Source organism: Pseudochaenichthys georgianus, chromosome 4 (genome assembly GCF_902827115.2).
Source record: "Pseudochaenichthys georgianus chromosome 4, fPseGeo1.2, whole genome shotgun sequence".
NCBI lineage: Eukaryota > Metazoa > Chordata > Actinopteri > Perciformes > Channichthyidae > Pseudochaenichthys > Pseudochaenichthys georgianus.
In genome coordinates this window covers 14,880,597-14,907,513 of record NC_047506.1, presented here as the reverse complement: position 1 = coordinate 14,907,513, position 26,917 = coordinate 14,880,597, and the positions used below count along the sequence as shown (strand labels likewise).

General features: G+C 41.4%; 1 protein-coding gene across 2 annotated transcripts in view; it reads right to left on the bottom strand.

The window, feature by feature from the left end:
• The window catches only part of tsc22d2 (TSC22 domain family 2), a 65,182-nt gene that overhangs the window by 19,259 nt on the left and 19,006 nt on the right, over nt 1-26,917 (bottom strand). Inside the window, exon 2 of one of the 2 annotated variants that reach the window (XM_034080760.2) lies at nt 13,710-13,781. The exons of the other annotated variant lie outside the window; for it this stretch is intronic. Within the exon in view, the coding sequence (XP_033936651.1) occupies nt 13,710-13,781 (72 nt within the window). The remainder of the gene's footprint in view (nt 1-13,709; nt 13,782-26,917) is intronic. 2 annotated transcript variants of the gene reach the window in all.

Below are 26,917 nucleotides of genomic sequence, written 5' to 3'. Positions count from 1 at the left end.
CATGCTCAAGGCATGTTTCTCCCCTGCAGGCTTCATTTCATTTCAAACCTTTATTTATCCAGGTGTATCCCATTGAGATCATTGATCTCTTTTTCAAGGGAGACCTGCTCAAGTAGGTTCCACATGAAACATAAAAACATAAACAGAACAACAAAAAGGACATCATACAGCATCATTACAGGGATTTACAATTTACAACTATCCACATGAACAGGTACCAACAGCTTCTGATTGAGTAGCATCCAACCGAGCTTTAAAAACATTTAGTGGCACCAGATTGCTCAGTTTCCATTTCAATTGCAGACTATTCCAAAACAGAGGAGCTGCGCATCTAAATGCCATCTTCCCTAAGACAGCCCTAGCAGTTGTCACATTTAATAAAAACACAGCATGCGATCTCAGGCAGTAGCCACTTACAATTCGCCGTGAGATCAGGGAGCAGATGTAGGATGGAAGTTTCCCTAACATGGCTTTGTATATAAAAATGTACCAGTGACTGAGCCTCCTTACAGTTAGCGAAGGCAAACCAGCCCTTGCATACAGGGTACAGTGATGGGTTAATGCTTTACAGTTAGTAACACATCTCAGTGCACTGTGATACGCAGCATCTAACTTGACCAGGCAGGTGCATTCATATAAATCAAATCACCATAGTCCAGCACAGGTAAAAAGGTCACAGTGACTAGCCTTTTCCTGGCCTCAAGCGAGAAACAGGACTTGTTCCTGTAAAAGAAACCTAGCCTAACCCTCAGTTTTTTAAGCAGGTTATTGACATGACGTTTAAAAGTGAGACAATCATCAAGCCAGATACCAAGGTATTTGTAACAGGTAACAACTTCAAGTGTTATACCTTGCGTAGTTACAATATCTAAAACAGGCTCTGGTGTCTTTTTAGCTTTTGAAAAGAGCATTACCTTGGTTTTATCAACATTTCAAAGAAGCTTTAGTTCAGCGAGCTGAGTCTGAATAATGTTAAAAACAGCTTGCAATTCAACAACAGCCTCCTTAATGGAGGGGCCTGCACAATCCATAACGGTACGTCTGCATAAAAATGTAAGGTTGCTCCATCGACATTTTCACCTAAACTATTGATGTAGATGGAGAATAAAAGTGGACCTAAAACAGAACCTTGAGGAACACCATTAATAATGTTTAACCACTCAGAAGACAGCCCATAAAAGTGAACACATTGGGATCTTTCATAGAGGTAGTTCACAAACCACCTTACTGCATGGCTGGATATGCCAATACTGACCAGCCTCTGCTTCAAAATGCGATGATCGACTGTTACGAACTCACTAGGGATGAGGAAGGCAACACACACCAGAATGGAATTGGTAATAATTATAAATGGGTTTAATGAATAACCACGAGGGTGCACAACAAAATGTAAGCAAAAATAGCCTAAGCCAAACAAAGAAGCCATAAGGGCGCAAATCTACTGCTAGTAACAGAGAGAAGGCTCGAACAATGAGCCTAGTTGGCACACCTGAGATCACTTCCAATCAACACTAATGGAAGGAGGCTGCAGGCAAATGCAGTTAACAAGGGAAACTAAACACGCTACTCTAAGTACATATAACAGAACACGCTACTCTAAGCACATATCGCCACACGATACTCTAAACACATATCTAGTGATGGCAGTTTGACACTGAAGCTTCGAACGGAGCTTCAACCCAGGACTTCCTATTCCATAGAAGCAGTGCTTCGAAGCTTGCTTCAAATCACGTGACATATGACGTCCGAAGCAGCAACTGATTCAAATCACGTGACGTCCGAAGCAGCAACTGATTCATTTCCTGAATGAATCACTTGACTGGTTCGCGGTCCATTCACGCGATTCAATGCACTGCCTCGTCTCGATTCTGACAGGTGACAGGTTGAAACAGTTTCGAATTTGAGCGCTTCAACACTTTATGACCGCTCTAAACAATGCGCAATGTGTGGGTTGTTGTCGTAGTTTGCATTGTTGCTGTTGAGTTGTTGGTATTGCATTTGAATTGTAGTATCATTATTGAGCAAGCCAGGAAGAAAGATAGGTCGTTCTGGCTCGGGAAACACTTCGAAATGTGGAGAAGTTGTGAACAAAAAGACAATCAGTAATATAAAAACAGTTCAATATTTTAAGGAATAGATAGCCCAGTGGGTAGAGCCGGCGGCCGAATGCGGCGATGTCCTCCGCGCAGCTGGTTCAAAGCCCGGAATGGATGTATTTTAATCATTGCTTTTCAACTTTAATAACTGATAAAAGGCCCTCTCCTCCCAAAAAAATGTCCAGCACTATCTAGTCTCTTCTCAATAACCCAATACACACCATTATCAATCTTTAATTGCAAATAGAACATGATATTCAGTCTTAGTGTGTGTGTGCATCAAATATTTTTCAAGGTAAAGATACGTTAAACCCACTGCAGCCTTGCACTTTGCCAGGAGAGGTCGCTGTAACTGAAGCTTCGAGAAATGAACCTATTTCCGACACAATTGTCCAAGTGGTTCGATGCTTCATTCAAAGCTTCATTTTGCCATCACTACACATATCTATTAGCTTAAATCTGTAAAGTCCACACAGGAGCAAGATGTGTGAGGCGTCTGATTGCAACAGAGCCTCCCGAGTGATAGCGGTCCCCAGGCTTTGTAGTTATCTCCAGCAGGTGTGCGCCGGCTGTGCGCTGCGATTGGAGTGTGTCGGGCCCGGCGTGCTCCAATCACAATCTTCAGGAGGCGGACCAGGAGATGGCAGCCAATCACGTCAGGGCAACCGCACAACTCATTTACATACAACACAGATTAACACAGTTAAGAGGACCTGGAAGGCAGCAGCCGTGACATTGACTGTATCAAATGCTTTGGACAGGTCAATAAATAGAGCTGCACAACTCTGCTTATTATCTAAAATACTCGCCACATCATTCACCACTTTCATTGTGGCAGTGATGGTGCTATGTTGCTTTCTGAAGCCTGACTGATGTTTAGACAGGATGTCATTTGTACATAAAAACACCTTTACCTGTTCACTCACTAGGCGTTCAAGAACCTTAGCCAGAACTGACAATTTAGAGATGGGCCTATAATTATTTAATAAAGTGGCCTCCCCCCACCTTTTAGTAGAGGCAGGATATACGCTGACTTCCACAATTTTGGAATTGTGTTTGTGCTGAGGGAGAGGTTAAAAAGAGTAGTGAGCAATACAAATCTGCAGCCATCTTTAAAAAGAAAGGTTCTACGTTGTCCAGGCCGGCCGGTTTCTTAGGATCTAACTTGGTTAAAGCTTCACGAACAACATCAACAGTAAAAGGAGTAAAACTAAAAGGGTTTTCCAAAAACACGTTTTTCAGAGTCACAGACTGTGGTGTTCACAGAAGCAGAGTTAGTGACAGAATCAAACAGAGCCACAGGACACAAAATGCTCATTAAAACAATTTAACATAGTGGCCCTGTCCGATATAGTGCCAGATACTGTGGTAATGCACGGAGGTAGCTCATTACAGATATCACCGGTGGATATCGATTTTATGGCTTTCAAAAAATGTCCAGGATTATTCAGGTTCTTTGTGGTAACTGACAGATAATACTTAGAACTTTTTATTTGTGATGTGAAGCTATTTCTTAGCTGCCTAAAATGCAGCCATTCTACCTCTGAGCCTGATTTCCTAGCCTTTGCCCAGGCCTTGTTTCTCTCATGTAGGAGACTAGATAATTCAGCAGAAATTGTCTCGTTCCTTCACTCTAAATGTGCATGTCTATCTATAATTTCCATAAAACCAAGATAAAAATAAGACCATGCAGTTTCTATATCAGCACACAGATCGATTTTACCCCAATCAAAATCAAACAGATCATGTACAAAACCCTGCTCCACAAAATGTTTTTTGTCTCACCCTTTTGGACTTTAGTGTCCCTAATTGTGGCTACAACACAGTGATCACTCAGATCATTTGCAAATACTCCCACAGATGAGTATTTATGGGGAACATTAGTTAAAATTAGATCAATTAAGGGGGATTTATTTGGGGACTTAATGTTAGGGCGAGTAGGACTGTCTATAATCTGAGTAACAGAGAGATACAAAGGTTTTTAAAATCCTCTGACAGAAGTTAACCAGTCCCAATTAAAATCACCAAGCAGCACTATTTCCTTGTAGTCAAGTTGAGATAAAAGTGTTGCCAATGAAGATAAAGAGTCCTTGTCAGCTTCAATATTGCTCTCGCACGAGTGCCGTTTTAGTGCTCGCGAAAATAATATGCGGCTGCTTGACTTGTGCTCGCATGGATCTCATATGCCCTCGCAATTTATGACAGAGATTTGCCGCCATAGAGTGGAGCCTCGCAGTTTTTCAGGTTGATATGTGAAGCTCATTAGCTAGCCAACATGTATCTAGCAAATGTTTAGCAAAATATTAGAAGTGAGGCTACTAGACTAACGTTAGGTCTACTGTAATAGCCTCACTTTTAATATTTTGCAAAACATTAGCTAGCACTAGTGTTTTACAGTTGCTAGCAGCTTATTGGGATTTTATGCTAGATAGACAGGCATTGTTTTGATATAATAAATTAAGCATTATTGTTAGTTAAGCATGTCAGCCTGTAGCCCCACTTTTAACTCTGTCTCTCTCTAACTCATAGCAGATGGCTGCACTAAAGAAAAGGGCACAGAGAGGAAACCAGTTGTAAGATGTTTAAAAGTTCATTAAACATAATATGCTTAAATGCATTTCAAAGAAGTTGTGTTGGAGTTTGTGTTATTCTACATTTTGACACCAAGATTTTCTGATTTTACTGCAAATGTATATCGGTTCCAAATATCGGTTCTCGGTCTCCTTGATTACTAATAATCGGTATCGGCCTTGAAAAAGCCATATCGGTCGATCCCTAATGTTTATATGAGGGGTCAAAATCCCATGATCATAAAATGCTCATATATCTTTTTCTCTTCATTCCCCACGCCCCAAAATAAATAAATATACACATTTTAGGAAAAGTAACGAAATTTGAGCAGTGTGGGTTTTATATTAACAGAGTTACATATTTCAAAACGCGAAGTGTAATAACTGCAGTTTGCCTCCCTGTCACCGAGAATGACAAAGATCCTCAGTGAAGCACAAGCCCATGTTTCTCACTAAATTGTAAGTACAACTTATTAAAAAGATCAGTTCAAGGCAACTAATGTCGTCTTAGTGTTATTGCATGATGTTAAAATTGGTTTGCCATGAATTTAGTGATGGATTGTAAACATTTGAAATGTAGCATTTAAGTGTTTATCAGTTACAATGTTGTTGTTTTAATAAATCAGACACTGATGGTGCAGCACTTTACTGTACCTCTTTATATAGGCATATTTTCCCTAACAAATAGTTTTTGCACTGATCAGGTGGTACTTCTTTTTTCAAAGGGGGGTACATTATTGAAAAAAGATTGAGAACCACTGATCTAGGGTGTACATTTTTGCCGTTCAATCTTGCCATATAAAACTACTGAGATCTTATATTTTACTTACTGTAGGTGCTAGTAAAATTCAAATTTGCATAGGAACCTAAAGGCTATTAACACACTAGTCAGGATTCAAACGAATAACCTGACACCTGAGAAAAAACCCAATTATAGTCTCAAGATACATGAGGAATACTTTAAATTTCCCATAGAGAGCGACATTTTCATGTTGCGCTGAAATAGTCACAACACAAAGCATTTTAACTTTAAACAAATTATGTGAACTGGAAAGCTTCAGACAATGGTGACAATTGCAGGATGCTGGAGGTATATTAATATGTGCCTCTGAACATTTTTCAGATGCTGTATTGTCAGGACGTGTCCTCTACATGAAGGGTGACACAATTGAGACTAAACAAAAATATGTCAGACTTTTGAGACCTCTTGTCTGGAGATTGAGGTTGTATTTGTCCAGCACTAACTCAGAGCCATGAATAGGTGTGTCTGCTGCCACCAAGCTTCCTGGTAAACAAACCAGAGGAACTGTCCCACGCGGCTCCTTGACTGTTACGCAACCCCAGAACCTACGGACCGCACTCAAAGCTCACCAGCCTGTCCTCCTTCGAGACATGGACATTTCTAGGAAACCATGAAGTGGATGAACCGGACGTCACGGAGCATGAGAAAGAATCAAAACCCTCAGGGGCTTAATAAAGGCAACGATAAGATCTGAATTCATGACACAGCGGATCATCGTCGTTCATTTAAATGTCTCATGGAAGGCTTCGTTATTTCAGCTTTTTTAAGAGGCTCAAATAACTGCCATAAAGGAATGTTTGTTAGTGGTTGCCGAGCCACCCTTACAGCACCCAAAGAAATGATAAAGTCCCAAAGTCTCACAGTAACGGAACCATCAAACTACATCTGCAAACCCAGTGGGGGATCCAGGGCAAGGGTCCACAGGCCTTAAATAATCACCGCCTAAAACTAGATCATCAGCATGCACCATGTGCCTCCATATCACATTTCACTACTTTTTCCTTCCCCTCCCAGAGTGATTTGGGCCTTGGCAACTTGTTTGGCTTAATGTAGATTAAGACCCCCACTGGAATGTGTTAAAAGTAATAGTGTAACTCCTGAGGCTTTAATGGGAAAATCCTGGCACCTCACTGTTAACGAGCCTCTGTATTCAGCAGGGCATTTATCACGGGATCAAGGACTTAGCCTCATTTGTGCTTCTTCTCTGAAGTGAAGCGTCTGGGTCAGGCTAATGTCATTAGGCACTATGCTGCAAAAACACTAGGCCTAAAGCATGACTGAGTCGTTGTCTTTCACACTTTCTGGCTATTGCAAAGCTCGACTTGACATTACACAGAGACGCAGCTGGTAAGTTATCATAAAGATACAAATAGGATTTGAGACCAGAAGGTCAACTTTTTGAAATTGAAGTGGAGTTGGAGGTGCCATGCGAAACTGGCTCCCCTTCTTCATCAACTATGCATGTGCGTAATAGTGCAGTGTTTGACTGCAGGCCGGAGGGGATGTTAATGACGAACAGTAGATGCCTGTGAGTATATTAGGTATCTCCCAGGTGTGAATTCCTCTAACTAACTGAGAGTGAAGCAAGAGGATGCTGAAAGAGGCATGTGTGCTCAGCAAACCTTTCCTGGTTAAATAAAAAAGGTAAAAAGTCTGCAAAGTTTCTGAAGATGAATTGACAGGATGCATGTTACATCATACATCATATTTTTACCGCTTATGTGACAGACCTCATGTCTGTCACGTAAGCGGTACAAATATTATATGATGTAATTTATCAATTTCTCCCTGAATTTAAAAGAAAAGCCTCCTTAAGTCGGTCAGAGCTTTGCATAATGTCAAGTCACATCATGTCCTTTAAAGCTCAGCAGTTAGTGATGTTGCCAGAGGGGGGGTGGGCCTCCCGTATAACCTCTGAGTAATCCGTTCAAAATTATGTACCTACTGTTGTGTGTGCTTTTAAGAAAGACCCGAAAATTGAATTGGTTTAGGTTCTCTTAGGTTATGTCCCATGGCCTGTTAGCAATTACAGAATGTTTTTGAGAGTCTGTTTTCCATTGGTATTGAGGAAAGGTGACTCTAATTGAGTTTATCACAAGCAAAATACCCATATTAGGTTAATATTTATTAACAGACGTTGAATAAACAGCTTCATTTGAAACAAACAGCTTCATTTGAAAAACAAAGTTCACTTGAGTACTTTTCGTTCAGTGAATCTGCAGCTTTCCCACGTTCAGCTTTCCGCCTCCTCGTCCCAATAATGCCATGTTTGCTTCCCTGTCATAAATAGTGGCCGTGTACCTGGTCTGGATCAAATAACTCTCCGAAGTTGAGCTTGGGACCACTGATCAAGTGTGCTTAGTCGGAATATAAATCTGCCTTTTCTTTATTCTCCGTAATCATAAAGTAGATTATAGGCCGAGGGCAGTAAAAGGGCTGCTGCTGCTTTAGTTGGGGCCAATCACAGAATCACAGTGATTTCATTCAGCAGACAACAAATTGCTTTCCTGGAATGTTTACAAATGCAGAGTGTAACTAAAAATTCAGTTAGGGCTGATGTAATTAATCCATTGCTTGTGGAGCCATTTACAAAAGTAATGTGGCATTGTAAAGATAAAGAGTTGTGTTTTGATGATAACTTGGTAGAAACGTTCCCACTGATGGCAAAAAGAAGTAAAGTGATGGGAAGGCAAGCTGCCCAGCTGAGGTTTTACATTTTTCACAAAGCAATCATTTCCAGGAATGCTCCTGTATCCCCTCAAACTGTTTATGTGCAATCCTTTCTTCACTTCCAACAAGTCTAACCTTGCAGTAAAGCTGGCGCATGACAAAGGGTGGTGGAATGAGGCGACTCGTCAGCTTTACGTGTGATTAGTTGAACGTTTTGAATAAAGCTGCAGTTAGTCACAGAGCCCGCAGGCAAACATGAGTTGGATGGGAAACAAACTGAAGCGGTGAATCTTTTGCCAGCCGCGGCACCACAAAGTTGCTCAACTGCTACTGTTGTTTTCATGTTCACCTCTCATATAGACCGGCTCACTTTGAAAGAGTAATTTGGATGTTGGTTCAACACAATGCCATGAAAGTGCTTTTGAAACCACATCTACTGACTCATGACAGTTACATCTCATTGATTTCATTAATTTCATTAATTATCTTTGTTTAGTTGAAAACCGCTGTAACAAACCAGATGATATTAGATAAACTAGGATATTCCCATGGTCTCTTATCACGCAGTGTAAGGTAATATATCAACTAAATAAATGCTTATTTCTATTTGATCACAACTGTGAAATAAAACAATCCCAAAAAAGAAACTGTACTGCTGCTTAACCCAATATAAACCACAATAGCACTGAAGCACAGTTTAGTCAAAGGAACCATCAGGGGCTCAAAAGTAACTTATTAGTAAAACACAAATGATAATTTTTTTTGATTGGGCATACTAATACAAGTTCATGGCTTGACAGGCCAACAACATGTTATAGATAAAAACCTCAAATACCACCATAAATCATGAGTTTGTTTGCCTCTGTTTGTTGGTATCCATGGTAGAGAGTTAGGACTCCAATCAGCCTCCATGAGAATCAAACATGGTAGTGACTAATGCAAACTACACATTAATCATGGACATATTTACTTTCAAGTGAAAAAACCAACGGGGTGTTACCCTAGTACAGGGGTGGCCAACCTGCGGCTCTCGAGCCGCATGCGGCTCTATGCCTAGTTTCATGCGGCTCTTCAGTTCATATTGAATTTTATATGTGTGAGTTTGGAGGAGAGACACTGACGGCCCGTCTACACTACAGCGTCGACAGCGTCGAAAGCTCCAATCTGCTCCAATCTGCCCATTCACTTTCAATGGGGTGACGTCACGTAGCCACGCTTTTTCGCCGAACTGAATTGTGGGTAGCAGAGCGAGGCGTCTCAGGCGACAGAAGTTGAACAATGTTCAACTTCTGTCGCCTGAGACGCCGGAGTAGCCAGCGCCAGCCAATCAAATCCTGTTTCCCAAAATCTGACAGCTGAAGCCGTAGCCAATCAAACCGCGTCTAAGCTGGGAGAGATATCCCGCCGTTCATTTCTATATTTCAAAAAAAGTCGGAGGAGAAACTAACCATCGCCGTAGCGAATCACCCGGTTTTGTATGACCAGACCCTCTTCACCTACCGGGATACAAACCGGAGGAACCAGGCATGGAGGGAGGTGACAGAGACAGTGGGGGAAACTGGTAGGTTTTCGCCTGTTTGGGGAGTTTATATATATATTGCTCGCATAAAATCCCCGGGGGTTTTTGCTTTGTATGTCGGGGGCGGGAGATTCATGTGATTGGTTGTTGGTCGTGTTGCTTGAATAAAATCCCCAAGCTCCAAACACGCCCAGCTCCAAGCTATTTTTGGAGCTGTAGTGTGGACGCTCCGTGACTCCTGACTAGTGTTGCACGGTGTACCGATACTTGAAAGGTATACCGCGATACCCTGCCGTTAAAAACGTTACGATTCCTCCGTTTCATTAGTATCGGTACTTTAAGAATGACGGCGGAAAGTACTCCGGTGAGAAAGCGCCGTTTTAAGAGCCGTGTGTGTTCAGCGCTCTGCTTCCACTCCCTGCACTGCAGACGTGCCTGCAGTCCCGCCCCTCTCAAGCACGCTCAAGTGCCTCCCCTCTCTCGTGCACGCGCTAGCTGCCAGAGCATGTGAGAAAACGAGAAGCATGGCTGCAAGTGGGAGTGCAACTGCCGCTGCGCCTCAGCTTGTTGACAAAAAAGACGCCAGAAGCGAAATGTGGAAGTATTTTAGCTATATCTCTGACAGTGAGGGCAAGCCTACGGACACCACGAGGCCTGTCTGTAAGAAATGTATTAATTTTATTTAATACGAATTCTTGTCATTTTATTTATTGTTCTCATTGTTTAAAAGTTTGTGTTATGGTTATGGTTCTGGTGTGAAATAAAGCACAATAATTACATTTAAGACTGTTTCCCTTTTTTTAAGAAAAGTATCGAAAAGGAATCGCAATTCTTGACTTGGTATAGAAACCAAAATGTTGGTATCGTGACAACACTAGCTAGCTACTCCTGACAGTTAAACCTGATATTTAGTAAGTCTGTTAAGTATTGAATGCTGATCATTCTGACGTAATTTGTGGCCCAAGAGCCAATCACAATAATACCTGCGATGCAGTGAACCAATCACCTTTGAGGGGGGGAAAACCGATCGTTGATTAAACACTATCCAGTGTTTCCCCTACCATTGTCTTGGAGGGGCGCTGCATCCCGCCAACGGAGCCCCGCGCGCCCCCTGAAATTCAAGGTGTTTACAAAATATATATATATAATTTTTTTTTTAAATATATATAGCACCAAATTGCAAATAATCTATAACTACTGTCACTTTTCACATTGAACATGTGCTCTTTTATTAAATAAACTAAACACTTTCATTTGAAGTTGTGAGTTTAGTGTTTTTGACCCTAAGAAACACTGATGCAATAATCAATAACAATAATCCACAGCTCCTCTCTCTGCTCCAGAGGATTTAAAGAATATATATCCCAATGCCACAAAAATGCATCAGTGACGTGGTTGAAATCTTGTCTCCAGAAAACTGAAACAAGCGGTATCAGTGACGGTGTGTTTGATGTGGCTCTTTGCAGTAACATAGAACAAATGTGGCTCTTAGGCTGCGGCCACACGAGGACGAATTCGGTCGTTTGCGTTACTGTTTAGTGTCATATAGACCGTTCGGCCACACGAGGACGACCGAATACGGCACTAAACGACTGAGGAAACGATAACGGGTCCCAAGGTGGATAGAAAGGCATACGCAACTCTCTGGGGGGTCAAACGGCTCTGTGTGTGCGCACTATCCGAACATTTTCAGATCACTGATAGTGATTGCGCAATAGCCCTGCCTCTCCCCACCTCTTCTGCTCACCTCCGCTTACCCCGCGCCATTGCTGAAGTGTTTCGCCACCAACAACAACAATGGCGGATCGCAGAGTTGCTATCGTGCTCCGGACGCTATTGACCATGCTACAGTTGTTTGTGCAACATCTACAGCAATAATGATGAGGCAATAGCCCCGCCTCTCCCCACCTCTGCTGCTCACCCCCACGTCAAAGTAAACTGCACCCTGAATTCAGATTATTTATCTTTCTCTCGATATGGACCTAAACGCGAGTGAAGTCTAATCTGACAGGACGGAGACACGCAGCTCTGCTCACCTGCAGCTCCTCCCACTGCAGCAAAACACACACTTCAAGTCAGATCATCACCCTTAGCTATTTTAATTACCTCTCAAACTACCTAAACTAGTTATAAATATGTTTATTTTTTCTGTCGGCCGGGTCACTCATTACTGGATCAGATGCTGCATGAGACAGACACTGACCGAAGAGAGGGAGGAAAAAGAGAGGCTCCGTGTATGTTATTATTATATTATATAGTCGTTATTCATTTGTTTTAAAGCTCAATAAATAACAAAGAAGACCTTTTACCGGCACTTTTATAATTGTGTCCGGAAGATTTCAACTTTAATACACGTTGACTGGCGAAAAACTCTGCCCGGTTCCCTCGGCCCCCACCGCGGAGAATAAACAGAAGGGCAACCATGACAACCATGCTTCTTTTGTGGAGGAAGTTACAGCGCCACTACAGGCTCGGCATATGTACTGCAGCTTCTCCAGCGGTTGGAGCTAAACGGAGCGGTCTCGTGTGGACAGACACTATCCGGATAACTATTGCGTGTGGACGGAAGCTTGTTTGTGATTGCGTTAATCCTATGCGTTTAGCCGTTTTCGTCCTCGTGTGGCCGCAGCCTTAACCTCTGACTGGTTGGCCACCCCTGCCCTAGTACTATCGCTACTCAACAGGTTATCGCATGTTTTAGAATAATGAACAAACCATTAGTAACGCAACTTAACGTCTATGAGAATAGGAAACTTCCTTTTTGTCCCAAAGTACACAGTATGATCTGTGGTAAAAAGCAAACTCAGACATGTCAAAAAAGTGCTCCCTATTTCTTAGCAGGAAGGATGTCAAAGAAGACTAACGGAGCACTTAAAAATAAAGAAATTCTGTTCTTCAAAAGCCTGGATGGCAGTGGGTAGTACTGAGAAGTAATTTTACGAAGAACCAAAGTATGTATTTAAAGTTCCTTATACATTACTGATCATACAAAAAAAGGAAAAATGCATACGATAATTTCTTAAATCTTTAAATAACTTTTTGACCAATTGTTGCAGATTCATCATCACCTTACGTTTACTTGACAAATAGTATTCCAGTTCCCTGACTCAATAAAGTTATTACTGACTAGCTTATCATCTGAGAATAAAAACGGACTTCAGAGAATATGACGCAATACAACACAACCTCTGTCATGTTCTCTCACTGTGACATGCTATTTGCAGCACTGAAACCCCCTGGCGCTGCACTGCACACGTCGTCGGGCACAAGAAACCCGAGCACCGAATCCTCGTGACGGGCCACGCGCTCAAAGTGTCACAGAGAGTGTGGCCGGACGCTTCCGACAGTGCCATACTCTAACCATGCATTTCACATATAAGAGATATCATTATTAATTTGTTTTGAATGCAACAATGAAGCTGCAGAATGTTTTTCCATTACCTAGTCTTCATGTGATAAGTTTTATAGCACATTTTTTCCTCTGACATTTTATCCTTGAGATTAGCATGACGTCTACATTAGAATATAATGAAACACTTCTGGGTTTTTTTACACTGTTTGACATTACTTTAACAAAGTCTATAACTTATTTTCCATTGAAATGTAGTGTTTCTTTATCCAAGGCCTGTCCATCACAAGGGGAAATCAAATCCTAAACTTTAAATGAAGTGTACTGTTCTTAATCAAATCAAATGTGTCAAGTGAGTATACAAAAAAAAATGCATATTTGGCTCAGAAGAATTCAACTGCAATCAGGTTGGAACTTGGAACATGAGTTTGCAAAACAGGTCAAATTACAACATCACTTGTTTAACACAAAAATGTGAAACAAATCCAACTAGTCAGGAAATGGATGTCTCGCCTTTTTGACAGTGGTTACTGATGGGTTTTCAGAAAAATGACACTCCAAGACTACATAAACAGCTCAGTCAGCATAGACATTGTGTTGCAAGGTGCACAGGGCACAGGGATCAGGGTTCAAGGGGTGCAGGTCTGGTTTAGCCAGGCAGGCTAGGCCACACACACACACGTAAACACACCCGAGCTCATACCTATCGTTGACAGGCTTTGACCCTCGTAATCTGCTAGGCCGGAAAGCCTGGTAGAAAGCAGTGGACGGGTTCCTGCATTTTAATGGGGGAGGAAACAGAGACAAGAGAAACATGAGTAAAGGAAGGAAAACAAGTACGCGAGGAGAGAGACACATGAGGGAGAGAGGCGTGTTTGACAGAGGAAGAGATGTGAGTGAGAGAAGAGGAGGATGCTGAACCGCTCCGAGGTCAGAGGAAATGATGATACAGATAGACCGGCTCTTTGCAGAAATTACCGGATTAAGCAATTCCATGCAAATAAGGGAATAGTTGTCCAAGTCTTAAAACATTATCATACAGAATCAGAATAGTAGTTGTATTACTGTCACTTGCAAATTCATCCTGTTTATTGTCATTTGAAATGGTATTACAAAAAACGTGTTGAAATCACTTCTCCGCAAACTGCCTACACATTTAACTGATTTTACAAACCTAACATTCCCTATCCGCTATTAACATTCATGAATGTACTACTAATCTTCAACTCCTTGGTCAGACTGATTTGTAGAATAGAAAGTGAACTCCAGACAGTGGCGGTTATACTGAGGGGAGATGCAATTACGAACCACATCAAATATTTATTAGCATTCAGGTAATTGCTAGCACAGGATGTTAATGATATAACCTGGCAACAAATCTCAGTCCTGGATGTCCGTGTTTATAAACAGTCCAATGAGCATGACTAGAAAAATACAGCTCTGTTTGTTTTAAGTGAAGATGTTGGTATAGTATGGTTTGGATAATTCGAGTTACGCTGTCTCTTCAACTACACCCACCGCAGCATTGTTCAAACGGAAGTATTCTTCTTCTTCATTTTTAAGATCTCTTTTTTATTCATTTGTTACAAAATAGCACTATGTGTATAGTTTTTAAACACTTCAGATCCAAAAAGACAACACATTATATAAATATATGGTATTAACTCAGTTTTGGTGCACAATTTAAGTTTAAGTGCCTGCAAGAAGTTAGATTTCAGATATTTTCAGCATGTATTACTGAGAGCATCTTGAAGCCATACAAATAAGTAATGACATTTGAACCACTCGCCTTGTAATGCTTTGATTAGACTAAAAGCTTTTCATTCAACTGAAAAAAAGAGCACGCATTTCAAACCTAAACAACTTTATGCTCACTCCAATGGCAACACACAACACACAGGGCAACAGTTTGAGGAATCATGTAACAGCTAACACATTGGACCAACGCACGCTCCTGGTGGGTTCAAGTTCATGTCAGTAGCCCGTCTGTCTGCTCGAGTCTGCACCCTAACTGTTAAACTGTGTATGAAAGACTTGTCCTACTATAAGAGCAGGGGTGGTCTACAAAACAGTTAAGTGGACAGTTACACTTGATAAGTGGCCTTACAGGACTGATAAACAGAAGCGGGCTAAAGGAATTTACAAGACTAGAAAAGCAGGGTTAACCATCCACTACTGTATTGGTGACTGTCGCGAGTGATTTACAGCCCAGATTCCATATCAGAGCCTATGAAAGATTTATCAGCGCCACACCCCACCTCAGCAGCTCGGAGCCGTCCGTTTGCTCGTGCACTGGTGAGGAATTTAGACACTGCTGTAAGTTTAAAGAGCTCACAACAACTTTATCTTCAACACAGCAGCTGTCAGCTCTCGAGCGAGCCAAAATACCTGGTGTTATTGGGACAGGAGAAGAATATTCTATGCATGACGAGTTCATCAGGCAGAGTGGAGACAAACTAAATATCTGAAGAGAGGTTGAGAGAAAAGCAGCAATTTAGAATAATGGAAGTGGAGACAAGCAAAAGGCTTGGTGTGTCACCGCCATTAACAGGAGGGGCGGGGATTGTCAGATTGACGTAGAGAAGGGTGCTTAGGCCCACCCAATGTATTTGTTTGGCCTATGTCATAATAAGTACTGCACACAGCCCAGTATTGAATACACAGCTAGGTATGATTTGTTTTACAGCAGGTTGTAAGACCAAATCATTGTAGGCATTCGGTATCACTTCATTTTAAGAGGTTACAAAACAAACATGTTGTCTATAACGGCAACACAGCCAAAGCACAACAACACTGCATCGTCACAACAATAGCAGCTGCAGACTTTCCTCTGTAAACACTTCAGTTCCAGGAGTACGTACCGTGCATTAAAAATCATTTAACAGAGCCTACAGCTCGACAAACAATGTTATTAAAACGTTTCGATTATATAAAAAAAAGTGTTAATAGATGCTTTGTACTGCAGTCATATGTAATTATGAGCAAAGGAAAGAAACGTGTAGAAGCACTGATAATAAAATAAGTAACAGCAAACAGTGCAAGTATAAACAGAGAAAAAACCATTTGGAAAGTTGTCTTTTTCAATTCGTTTCCAGCTTTCCAAATGTGAGGATTAAGTGCTTCTCTTTGTCGTATATAATAGTAATCCAAATATCTTTGATGTTGGTTGAACTACACAATCATTTTGTCACCAACGGCTTTGGCAATATCATTTTGGAAATTGTTTTCTTTATTTCCTGGCACAACAATTATTGTGAAAATAATCTGCAGATGAAAAATAAATAACTGTTATTTGCAGCCCTCGTCACTCATAATCCAGATTCTTGAATATTAAAGCATTATTTACACAGAACAGCTGATGCTCTGTGTAAAGTTGCATTCTTTACAGATTTGGCCGAGTTGAGCTGTTGGAACTTGCATTGTTGCTGAAACCAAATATTTGAGCGACTACAGTCAAATTAACTTCTTAGTGTGTTAAAAGTGAAATGCAAATGTATAAACCTTCTCACTGACCCACAGCCCCAAGGAAGATTGAGCAGAATATGTGATGGGAACTCATGTGTACCGCTCAGGCATTTGAGAGGGCACTTATACGTTACCAATGGGACTGATGTGTTCATGACGGTACTTGACCTTAAGGTGAGTCTCTGCGCACCAGAGTCAGAATTGACTTGGTGTTCCTGTTGTTGAAAGAAGACCAGAGGAGCCTCTATCTCAGGCCACAGCTTGTTAACAATTTGCGTGACTCCAACCAAATCTCAAATATGTGAGGTGGGTGTTTCAGGTCACTTCTGATACAACCCACGAAATCTTGGTCAATTGACCTGCCTAGATACGTGGAAACTGTTACGTAAAATGTGCGTCACAGCCAAATGTTATCATGCTGTTGATTAAGTTTGCTTGGATGTCAGAACAATGCTGTATAATAAAGTTTGTAATAAAAAATATGATACTTCTCTATTCCTGCCTATGAATCATATTAAACATAAAAAGGTCAGTAAAATGTATGCCAAGCAAGTTCATGTGGCCAAAATAAATAAACACTTTAAGTGTCATATTTGACTGAAACAATCACAGGTTCCATTTCAATTGAAAATCATAAAAATATATAATATTATTACATTAGTTATTAAAAGTTTAGGCTAGCTTTTTCATATCATAGTTGATAACCTGTTTTAATTTATTCAGTATTACAAAAGCACCGTTTACAGAGTTTACTTGAGTTTAGTGCACTTTTAATGTGTAGTTTTATTTTTTACATTTTTGTGGATATATGTTTTGCACCTGAAGGCGTTTGGCATTCCTACAGCAGAGCTCAAACACTGCATGGCACAGGTGAGCAGATCATTAAAAACCAAAATACAACTTTGTGCCACACTACCTCACACATTGAGCAATACCCTGCAAATACATGCCACAGAAAAGCTGGATCTCATGTTGGGCCAGTCGCCTGAAGGAAAGTCACACAGAACTGTCAGATCTGAGGGGCCGTTCCCTGGTCTCGTGATGTTTGCTTGACAAGGGATTTAGCAGCCAGAACTTTTGTCAATAGAGAAACTGTGTTTGTGTCGCAACACTTTAATCACACAAAGCGCCTGTCAAGTCAAACATGCAGAACTATTTGCAATAGTATCTAAGGTTAAGAATATCACATTAATTGGAATAGTGATGACAAATGTTGGCAAAACAGAAAAGACAATAAAAAAAGTATTCTATTAAAAAGGTGATATAACAACAGTGATGTAACCATATTGGTTTGATGATGTTCCGACTCCTTGCTGTGTAACAGGAACTTATAACAAGTGTATCCATAAAAAAATCCATGTGCTCCGACAGGTTAACAATCAAGGCTCAACATTCACAGGATAAAGAATAGAGTGAATCGCAAGCAGGATTTTGCCTGAGTGAGCACACACTCCCTCGGGTCACTTGAGGAAAGCCTCTGCTTTCAGTGGAACGCACACAAATACAATTTTCTTCCTTCCCCTCCCTTTAAAATAAGTGTTTTTCCTGCAACCACCTCTTTGAAGATGTAGAATGTGCACGACTTGAGCAGACTTTATCCCTTCACACATGTGACTAGTGTCACACTGTAAACACACTTAAAAAGGTATCACTACATTTTTATGAGTATTGGTAGTGCAAGAAAGACAGTGTTGTATTGAAATGTGTTAACCCACGCCAACCCTTCTTTTTACATCACAGACTGCCCAGCATTGACATCGTCTAAAAATATATTTTTCTATTTTGTGAATGAAAAAATTCAAGTTTTCTGTCATGTATTATTCAATTACTTATCCAAAAGGTTTTTGCCGAAGTCTCAGTAATAGTATTGAGATATTTTAGTCATGTATTAGCAAGAATAATTTACATATCGTTAAAATACTACTACATATGCCATATATTTGCATGTTCATGTCATGCAGACTAAACTTTCCTTGGTCACATCACATCACATAAGTATATGTTTTGTCTGGAGCCTGATGCAGGGGGAGGATTGAAATGTGACCAGCAGTTGAAGTTCATAATGTTGTGATTAGGAGATGCCGTGGGAGAGAGAGGAAGAGGCTCAATGGCAGAAAGGACCTGACCCTCTGCATGGGGCCTGCAGCCATAGCGAGTCAGGCAGACTCCAGCTGTGCAGCTAACAACACATCCCTGTCCACTCTCCTGTGAGAGGCTACAGCCCGAAGGACAGAGCAGAAAGGGCTGTTGGGTTATTTATGAGTCATCTTCAAAAACCTCAGTATATAAGATCGCAGCTCAAGCATTAGCAATGTTAGAGCAGGCTCCAACACCTCAGCAAAGACAAGCAAACATGTAAAGTCAGAGAAAGACGAGAGAAACTATGTCACGTTATGTTATCATGGTCCCAGAAGCCATATTTCTAGCCATGTTAGGGTTATTGCAACTGTTCAATACAATACTTTGGCTTTGATCCAAGTTCCTTTCAGCTGTTGTACTGATGGTTGCCTGGGTATTCATGTCTCAGCAGATTCTTGTTAAAGTTTACAAACAACTTCTCTTACATACCGTACCCTGGGTGTGTCTTGTTGGCATTACAGTGAGTGCCCTAAGGTAGGGGTGGGCGATATTGAAAAATATGTTATCACGATATTTTCAGGCAGTATCACGATAGACGATATATATCACGATATTTTTTCATGTCGGTTATTATGGTTATTTTTCAAGTTACTTAACAGAACAAGCACCTACAAGGTAACAAACTAAAACAAAAAGGAGTAACCGACCAAAATAGCATTTCAAGCTAGTTTTATTTCAGAAATGAATCCCTGAATGAACAAGTGAGCAGTGAACATCAATAAACATGAAAAGGAGGGTAAAACATAAGTAAAACATAAAACATCAATGAGGAAAAGTCAGTGCCAAACAATTAAAATGTAAACTTTAGACTTGAAGTGTAATAAAAGACTTTAGCATAACTGAAGGGAAAAACATAAAACGCCACCGCGTCAGTTATGTCTTTCCACCGTTTGCTAGTCTTTTCATAAGGAGCCCCTTTATGAAATGCCTGCCCTATGGTTGCTCGCTGCAAAGAAAGGGGGCGGGGACTTTGGGAGCGTGTCAAACAACTCGGACTGAACGAAAGCAGAGGTGCACTGACATTGTGAAATCGATCGGGCTTGATATATGGTGAAATTAAAATCAGTAGGTGAGGCTGGGGGAGCGGGAGGGGAAGAGGCTCTCCGTCCGCTGTCATAGCCCCCTGCGCCGCGCACGGAGAGCCTCTTCCCCTCCCGCTATTTTTTTTTTCAAATTTGTATTTTTTTTTTTATCACGATAGGACGATATCTCTGAAAAAGCATATCGTGGAGACCTAATATCGTCACGGCGATATATATCGTCATATCGCCCACCCCTACCCTAAGGTAAACTTTCCTAAATCTAAAGCGGGCTCTATTACAGGAAGTGTACAGTGCCACGGTTATTTGGAGGTTCTTGTTTGTTAAAAATGGATAATGCTTTAAAAAAAAAAAAGTGACATTTTTGACAGAAATTCTGTCTTTGAGCCCAACAAATCCTTTCATTCTTGCATCGCACCTTTTCTGTCCTGTGTTTTCCTGCTTTAACTTAACCACACTACAGTCATACTGAGGAGTTTTTGGCTATCAATGGTTCTGCAGAGCAATGCGTTTACTAGCTGACTCTACTTAGTAGTTGTATGTGGTCTTTCAGCATCCACACAACAGTGGATAAAAGTCATTTCTGCTGACTGAAGAGAGGTATCCTATCAAATATTACATTTTCCAGCAGGCCTAGTGTCTTTGAAGGCCTCTCATACCCATGAAATGGACATCCCAGGGACTTTCACACTGACAAACATGTTTGCACCTACTTCAATGATAAAATGCACTGACCTTTCAGTTGTAGTGCGTTCCCTGAAATCAAAGGAACACGTCTTTTTGGATGCCCTAATTTAAGCCGGAGCCGAGGGTATCAAAGTGGTAAAAGTTTTAGAGCAGCGCACGGAGGCAGGGTGAGAAGAGAGCAAAGCGATGTTTGATTAACATTTATGGTATAAATATCAATAGAAAATGTGGGTTTTTTTAAAGACGAAAATAACCTCACAGGGTTTTAAGTGCAGTGCTAACATGTGATGTTACTTTCACCTGTGTTCCTGTTACACAGTTGTAAGGAAGATAAGAATGTGGTCGAAATGTTTTAACAGGTTAAACTTAGAGTCTGACTCAGATGAGGAATACAGAGGCATGACAGTGTGAAAGTTCAGAAAGACAAGTCTTCACATCTCACCCTGATGCTAACTAGGAGGTCAACATGCCTAATGGAGGTTTTCATAAGGCTTAAAAAGACTCAGTGTTTGAGTAACCAATTCAAAAAAGGCTTCTGATGATCACAATGACAACTTCAGCATGTTTGGCCAAAGAAATCAAGTGAGCAGAATCTGATTCACGACAGCATGACACAATATGGTTCAACAAAGAGTTATGAAAATAATTGTCTTATCCTATGTGGCAATAGTTTGACACGCACACACACTTAAAACCACATAATTAAAGGAAGTCATTTGTTGAAAGCTTAGCGATAATATATGGGTGGCTTCACCGGGTGAAAAGGAGGACGAGTTCAGGCACTTATAACAAATCAAACCTGAATCACCGATAGGCTAAGGTGCCATCTGTTAGGCACCACCGACTAAAATGAGCGAATAAACTGTCACTCTAACCAGCAACAATGACTCATATCCATTTCCTTGCAAGAACGTGCTCGAGACAACCAAGTTGAGTTGAGAAAAAGAAGAGGAAGAAGACAACAGAGGAAGTGCTTGACAGAATACGAAAACGGACATCAAAGCGAAGCAGGAAACGGAGGTTCTTGCAAAACCTGCTCTTTACTCAGCTGAAGAAAGAAAAAAAGCACCCTGACAGATTTGCATTTCCTGCATCACCGTTTGATTCAACTTGAAGAACAGATATGACCATAGTTGGCCTTCAGGGCAGGTTATGCTACTTACTGGATGAGAACAATATAGATATCAATCTATATGAATATGGGTATTGATACCGAATGTGTTATTAATTCATTGTCAGTATGGTTTTTCAAACAAAAATTCCAAAAATGCCTGTATGATAGACGAGGCAAATAAATCACTTCTGGATTTTGAGGGGGTTGAGGTAGAAATCTAGAAAACAAACAATCGAATAATTAAACTAATAATGGAAAGATAAATCATTGCAGCTTTAATTTATGCAATCTCACTTCTTAATAAATCGACTATTTGCTTTTCCTTCTTGGTAATACTTTTCGATATCCAATTCAAGGGATCCTTGAGAAGAAAACAAATGTTTCTCCTTTGATTTAAATAGGATTTAAATCCCTCAGATATTGACGAAGAACTTTGACTCAAATCTAGCTCCAGTCTGGCCTAAGTATCACAAGATAGTCCCCATCACTTCTCTGTCGAAAGAAATGGAGAAGTGTGGTATCGAAACATTCAAACCAGTCACACGTGGATTCAAGGACCATGTTCTATCCCTACTTTACTACCCACAGAAAACCCCTTCTGAAGAAGGTTGAGATGGACTGAAAAAACAAAACAAAGCAGGCAGTGAAGGGTAAATTAAAAACACTGAAGAAGAAAAACTCCCAGACCCTGGAGACGCCGAGAAGAAGCCAATCATGAACACCCCCTAAAATCTCTTGGAGCCTCTCTTCTACTCTCTCTGCCAATCCCACACTGTCATACCAGGACACACACACACACACACACACACACAACAAATGAACAGTCACTAGCACCAGTGAACCAGATCAGTAGACGACACCCATTTAAAGCGAGCTAGAGCCCAGAGAGGATGGATGACTCAAATGCAGCTGCCTGACATGCTTTCCACACATCCTCATTACTCAGTATTCAGTCATCTCGGGGCTCGGGGGGGGGGGGGGGGGGGGGGGCGGGGGTATATGTGCATGCACTGAAACCCTGTTGTTAAACCCTTGCTTCCCACTTAAATGAATGGCTGAGACACACAGTGAAACATTTTCTCCAGCAACTGGTTAGCCTATTTAGAGCTGAAGACATCTCTGGCTCAGATCTGTGGTCAGCTCTTTAAAAGCCTCCAAAAAAGGGATTGTCCCAGAACTGCTGAATCACCTTACCACTTCTATTTAACCCAACTCATTTTATATAAAAAAAAAAAAAATTAAAAAAAAAAAAAATGTCTTCCCCTTCCCGTTTGTGCTTTATTTGCTCCTAAACATATACTATGTCTCACCCCTGCACATTGAGATATATTATTGCTTACAATTAGAAAGACAAGTGGACATGGGGCCAGTTCTGCACAGTGGTAGTTTTTCTCTCTTTCACTTCCTCAACTTTGTATCAAAATATCTGACTTTACCGTAAACCAACCCGGGTAAGAGACAAAATCGGAAATAAGCAAGACTTGTTACTTAAATGACCTATTTGGAAAGTTCAAACAAGTGTTAGAGTACTTAAAGATATCACCCTTGACGGTGTGTTCCATGCTGTAGTTTTAGGTCTGCAGCAGAAGCAGCACACACATATGTCAATGTCACCAGAAACAGCCAGAGGCTACAGGTGTTTAGCTCAAGACTTGCATGCTGTTATTTAACAATGAAACAACAGATTTCTTTATTAAAGTGAGCACTATGGCTCAAACTGAAAATCTTTCTTGATGTTTTTGTCGATAACATTTTAGAAAATTTCAAAACGGCCCTTATTTAAAATAAGGATGATGTCTCCAGACTTTTCAACGTAACTATTTATATACGAAGCTAGCCAGTTTAACAAAGATAGACTTTGACGATGTCTAGATCAAACTAATAGTAACATTTCAGATAGCCGTTTAAAACGTATGTGCGTCTCAAAGCCGTCTAGTTCTTAATTCGAGCTACGACTGGGCCAAGAGATCAGGCCCGACACTGAATGAACCTGCATAGTTTATGTCTAAGCTGACCCAAGCAGGAGCCCAAGCTTGAGTAAAAACCTGAAAGAAGGGATGAGAGGACGACTATAGCACACAATGATTTTGTAAGTTATTTTCAATAATCATGCTGGTATTTGAATATCAAACGAATCGATGAAGCTTCAAGCTAAAGTATTTTCAGTGTGGTAATGGATACTTGGACATATCTCCAACCTGCATCATGTTCTCCTGCCGAATGTTCAGCACTGCGCAACTCTTATATGCCATTGCCAAGAGAAACCGAAAACAGAGAAATCAGTGCAAAACCGCCCCATTCAAGCCTGTTGGAATTTTGAGAAATTGCAACCTGGCCAAAGGTCAGGCCTTATCCGGGCTTTGGGCTGAGAATCCAAGCAATAGTTCTTGACTATATTAACAAGGACTATCTGGCGTTGAATGTGGGTAAAGAAAGGCCATTCATTTAAAACACATGGTGGACTGATGAATTTAAACCCCTCAGAGATGGTGCACTGAGATGCTGTGGATCAGGGTATTTTATTTTGGACACACAAAATCGACAAACACAGTACACTGCTGTAGATGTTCAACAGGTAACTGCAGCCTCTTAAAACGAATTCCTTTCGTTATACTCACTCTACAACATTATGAGCAAGCCACAAATGATTGACTATGCTTACTCTGAAGATAGTGACTTTGCATATTTGTGATTTATACTATGGTTTGGCCGAATGTTTTAGCCAGTGTTAGCCCAAGTGGGGATTGCCAATATACTCAATATTCAAGCTGCTATTATCCTTAGCAAAAGTAACAACAAATACACTCGAACACCACACAACCCCTCAGCTCAAAGTAGCTCACTGTTAATATGGGAGGGACAGACTGGTAACAAGGACAGATGCATTATTCTGGCTCTGCGCAAGAGGAGTGTTCTCTATGGGAACCAAATCAGATGAAAATTGTAAATGAGCTCTGTGAGGGTAGTTCCAGTAGACATCATTGAAAGCACCACTAGTTATTATGATGCTTCTAAAATAAAAGGATAGTGATTGCTCAACACCAACACTTCTACCTCAATTCAATAGCAAAGAGAAGAGAGATTTCTTTTAATCGTATCAAGGCTTCTCTCCTTCATTTAATTGAAGTAGAAAAGACAATGATTGCATCAGCAAATGGAGATTGTGTTCGGGAGAGACAAAAAGAAAAGAAACAGAAGAGACACATTAGAGGGAGACAGGCTGGGGGCAGGTCGTGTGGTCCAACCCAAAAACAGAGCCGGCGCAGACCCGTCTGCTCAGCCCAGGGCGTCCCACAATCACAGCCATTCAGGGATCCTGGAATGTGTCCCCAGGAAGTTCAGGCAGGTCAGCTATCTGTGGAAAATAAGCTGCTCCCTTGTTTCCAGGCACTGCAGCAAACAAACTACAACACACACACTTTCACGCACCTGACTCTCCATCCCACCCTGTCCTCACTCCCTCCCCCTTTGTGTTAAACTGTCAAACTGCCAAGAGGGGAAATGTTCAGAGGCGCTACAGTACAAGTATTAATGCATATTCAGACAAACAATGAAGACAACTCAATTAAATTGACGTAATGAAAGAAGAAATCAAATTTTCTTACGATTCTGGGGATGTAGTTTAAGCAAATGTTGTAGCTCGCGCGCTCTCTCTGTTGAGCGCGCGGCGCGCGCGGAGCGAAGCGGAGCGGCGACGGCGAGGCGCGGAAGAGAGCGAGACGCGAAAGAGCGAGAGAGAGCGAGCGCGACGCGCAGCCGCGAAGAGCGAGCGCGAGAGACGCGCGCGAGCGCGAGGCGACGGCGAGAGCGCACGCGCGCAGCGCAAGAGCGCGAGCGAGCGCGGGGAGAGAAAGGAGAGAGAGAGCGCGGGCACGAAAAGAGACAAGCGGAGGAGACGAGAGAGAGAGAAAGAGAGAGAAAGAGAGAGAGCGGAAAAAGAGAGAAAGAGAGGAGAGACGAGAAAGAGCGAGAGAGCGAAAGGAGGAGCAAGGAGAGAAAAGAGAGATAAGAGAGAAGAGAGAGAGAAAGGAGAGAGACGCGCGAGAGAGAACGAGAGAGAGAGGCGAGAGAGCGAGAGAGAGAAAGGCGAAGCGAGAGAGAGAAAATAGAGAGAGCGAGAAAGAGAGAGAGAGACGAGGAGAGGAGATAGAGCAAAGAGAATAAAGAGAATTCTCACTCTCTCTCTAGATCACTCTCTTTCTCACTCTTCTATCTCTACTCTCTCACTCTCTCTCTCACTCTCTCCTCTCTCTCACTCCTCTCTCTCTCTCACTCTCTCTCTCCTACTCTCTCTCTCACTCTCTCTATCTCTCTCTCACTCTCTCTCTCTCACTCTCTCTCTCTCACACAGTGAGCAGCTGGGCAGCTTCAGCATGTGTATTGCAGGACATGTGAAAGCGTCTTTGAGTTGTAGAAAAGCGCTAGGATAGGCTATAAATATAATGTATTATTATTAAGTTATGTCCTATGTGTTGGACATGTGTGGTTGGACTCTGTCTCACAGGCAGGTTGCAGTGTAACATCAGAGGAGACTGGGCCAATTGTACATTCTCAAACTGCACCACTTAGAACTAACTAAACAATGCAGAGATTATTTTTATATAATTGTATTCAATAACCGTACGAAATTTGACTTAATGTTTTCATAAATATATTTCTCCCAGTTTGACTTATTTTTACCCTCTCAAAGAACCAGAATCGAGAACCGAAAATAACCGGAATCGAAAAGCAGAACCGGAACCGTTAAAATCCAAACGATTATTTATATAGCCCATTATCACAAATGTTACATTTGTCTCAGTGGTCTTCACAGTGTGTACTAGAGATGTTAAGATTCACCGATTCGCATCGGTGCATCGGCATAAACGTTCAAGATGCGAGTGCACCGGTTGAAAGAGTGCACATCGGCTACAGTTTGGGTTGAACCGGGTTGAACTCGCGATGCATCGATTGCGTAGCGTCTTTGCATCGGTAAAAAACCGATTCATTCATATAAAATCCCCTCATCCTCAGCAGAGACGATCTTTGATTTGGATATTTGCTTCGCCCGAGGCCGAGAGTCTCAGTTATCAACACACACGGAAGTTGAGGAGAAAGAGAAACACAGCGCACCGAAAAATACCTACAAATCAAATGTTTGACAACACTTCGGATTGTTCAAGAAAGACGGTGTAATAGTCCTTTATGCTATATAGTTGACCGCAGGTCATGGAGAGTAATAAGGTATCCGTAGACCTTTGTATGAGGTATCTTTATTACTTAACCGGTGTAGAGCCATGATACATAGATCCGTCCTAGATGCTGGCTTGCATACACACAGTATCACTCCGCAGCCGCACCCCATCAGTAACGTCCTGATGGTATATGTGCGCGGCACTATATACTACAGTCAACTTGGAAAAATCGCTCGCAAATTGTAAACGATGCCGAGCCGCTTTAAAGTACACAAGTAGTACGAGGAACTTA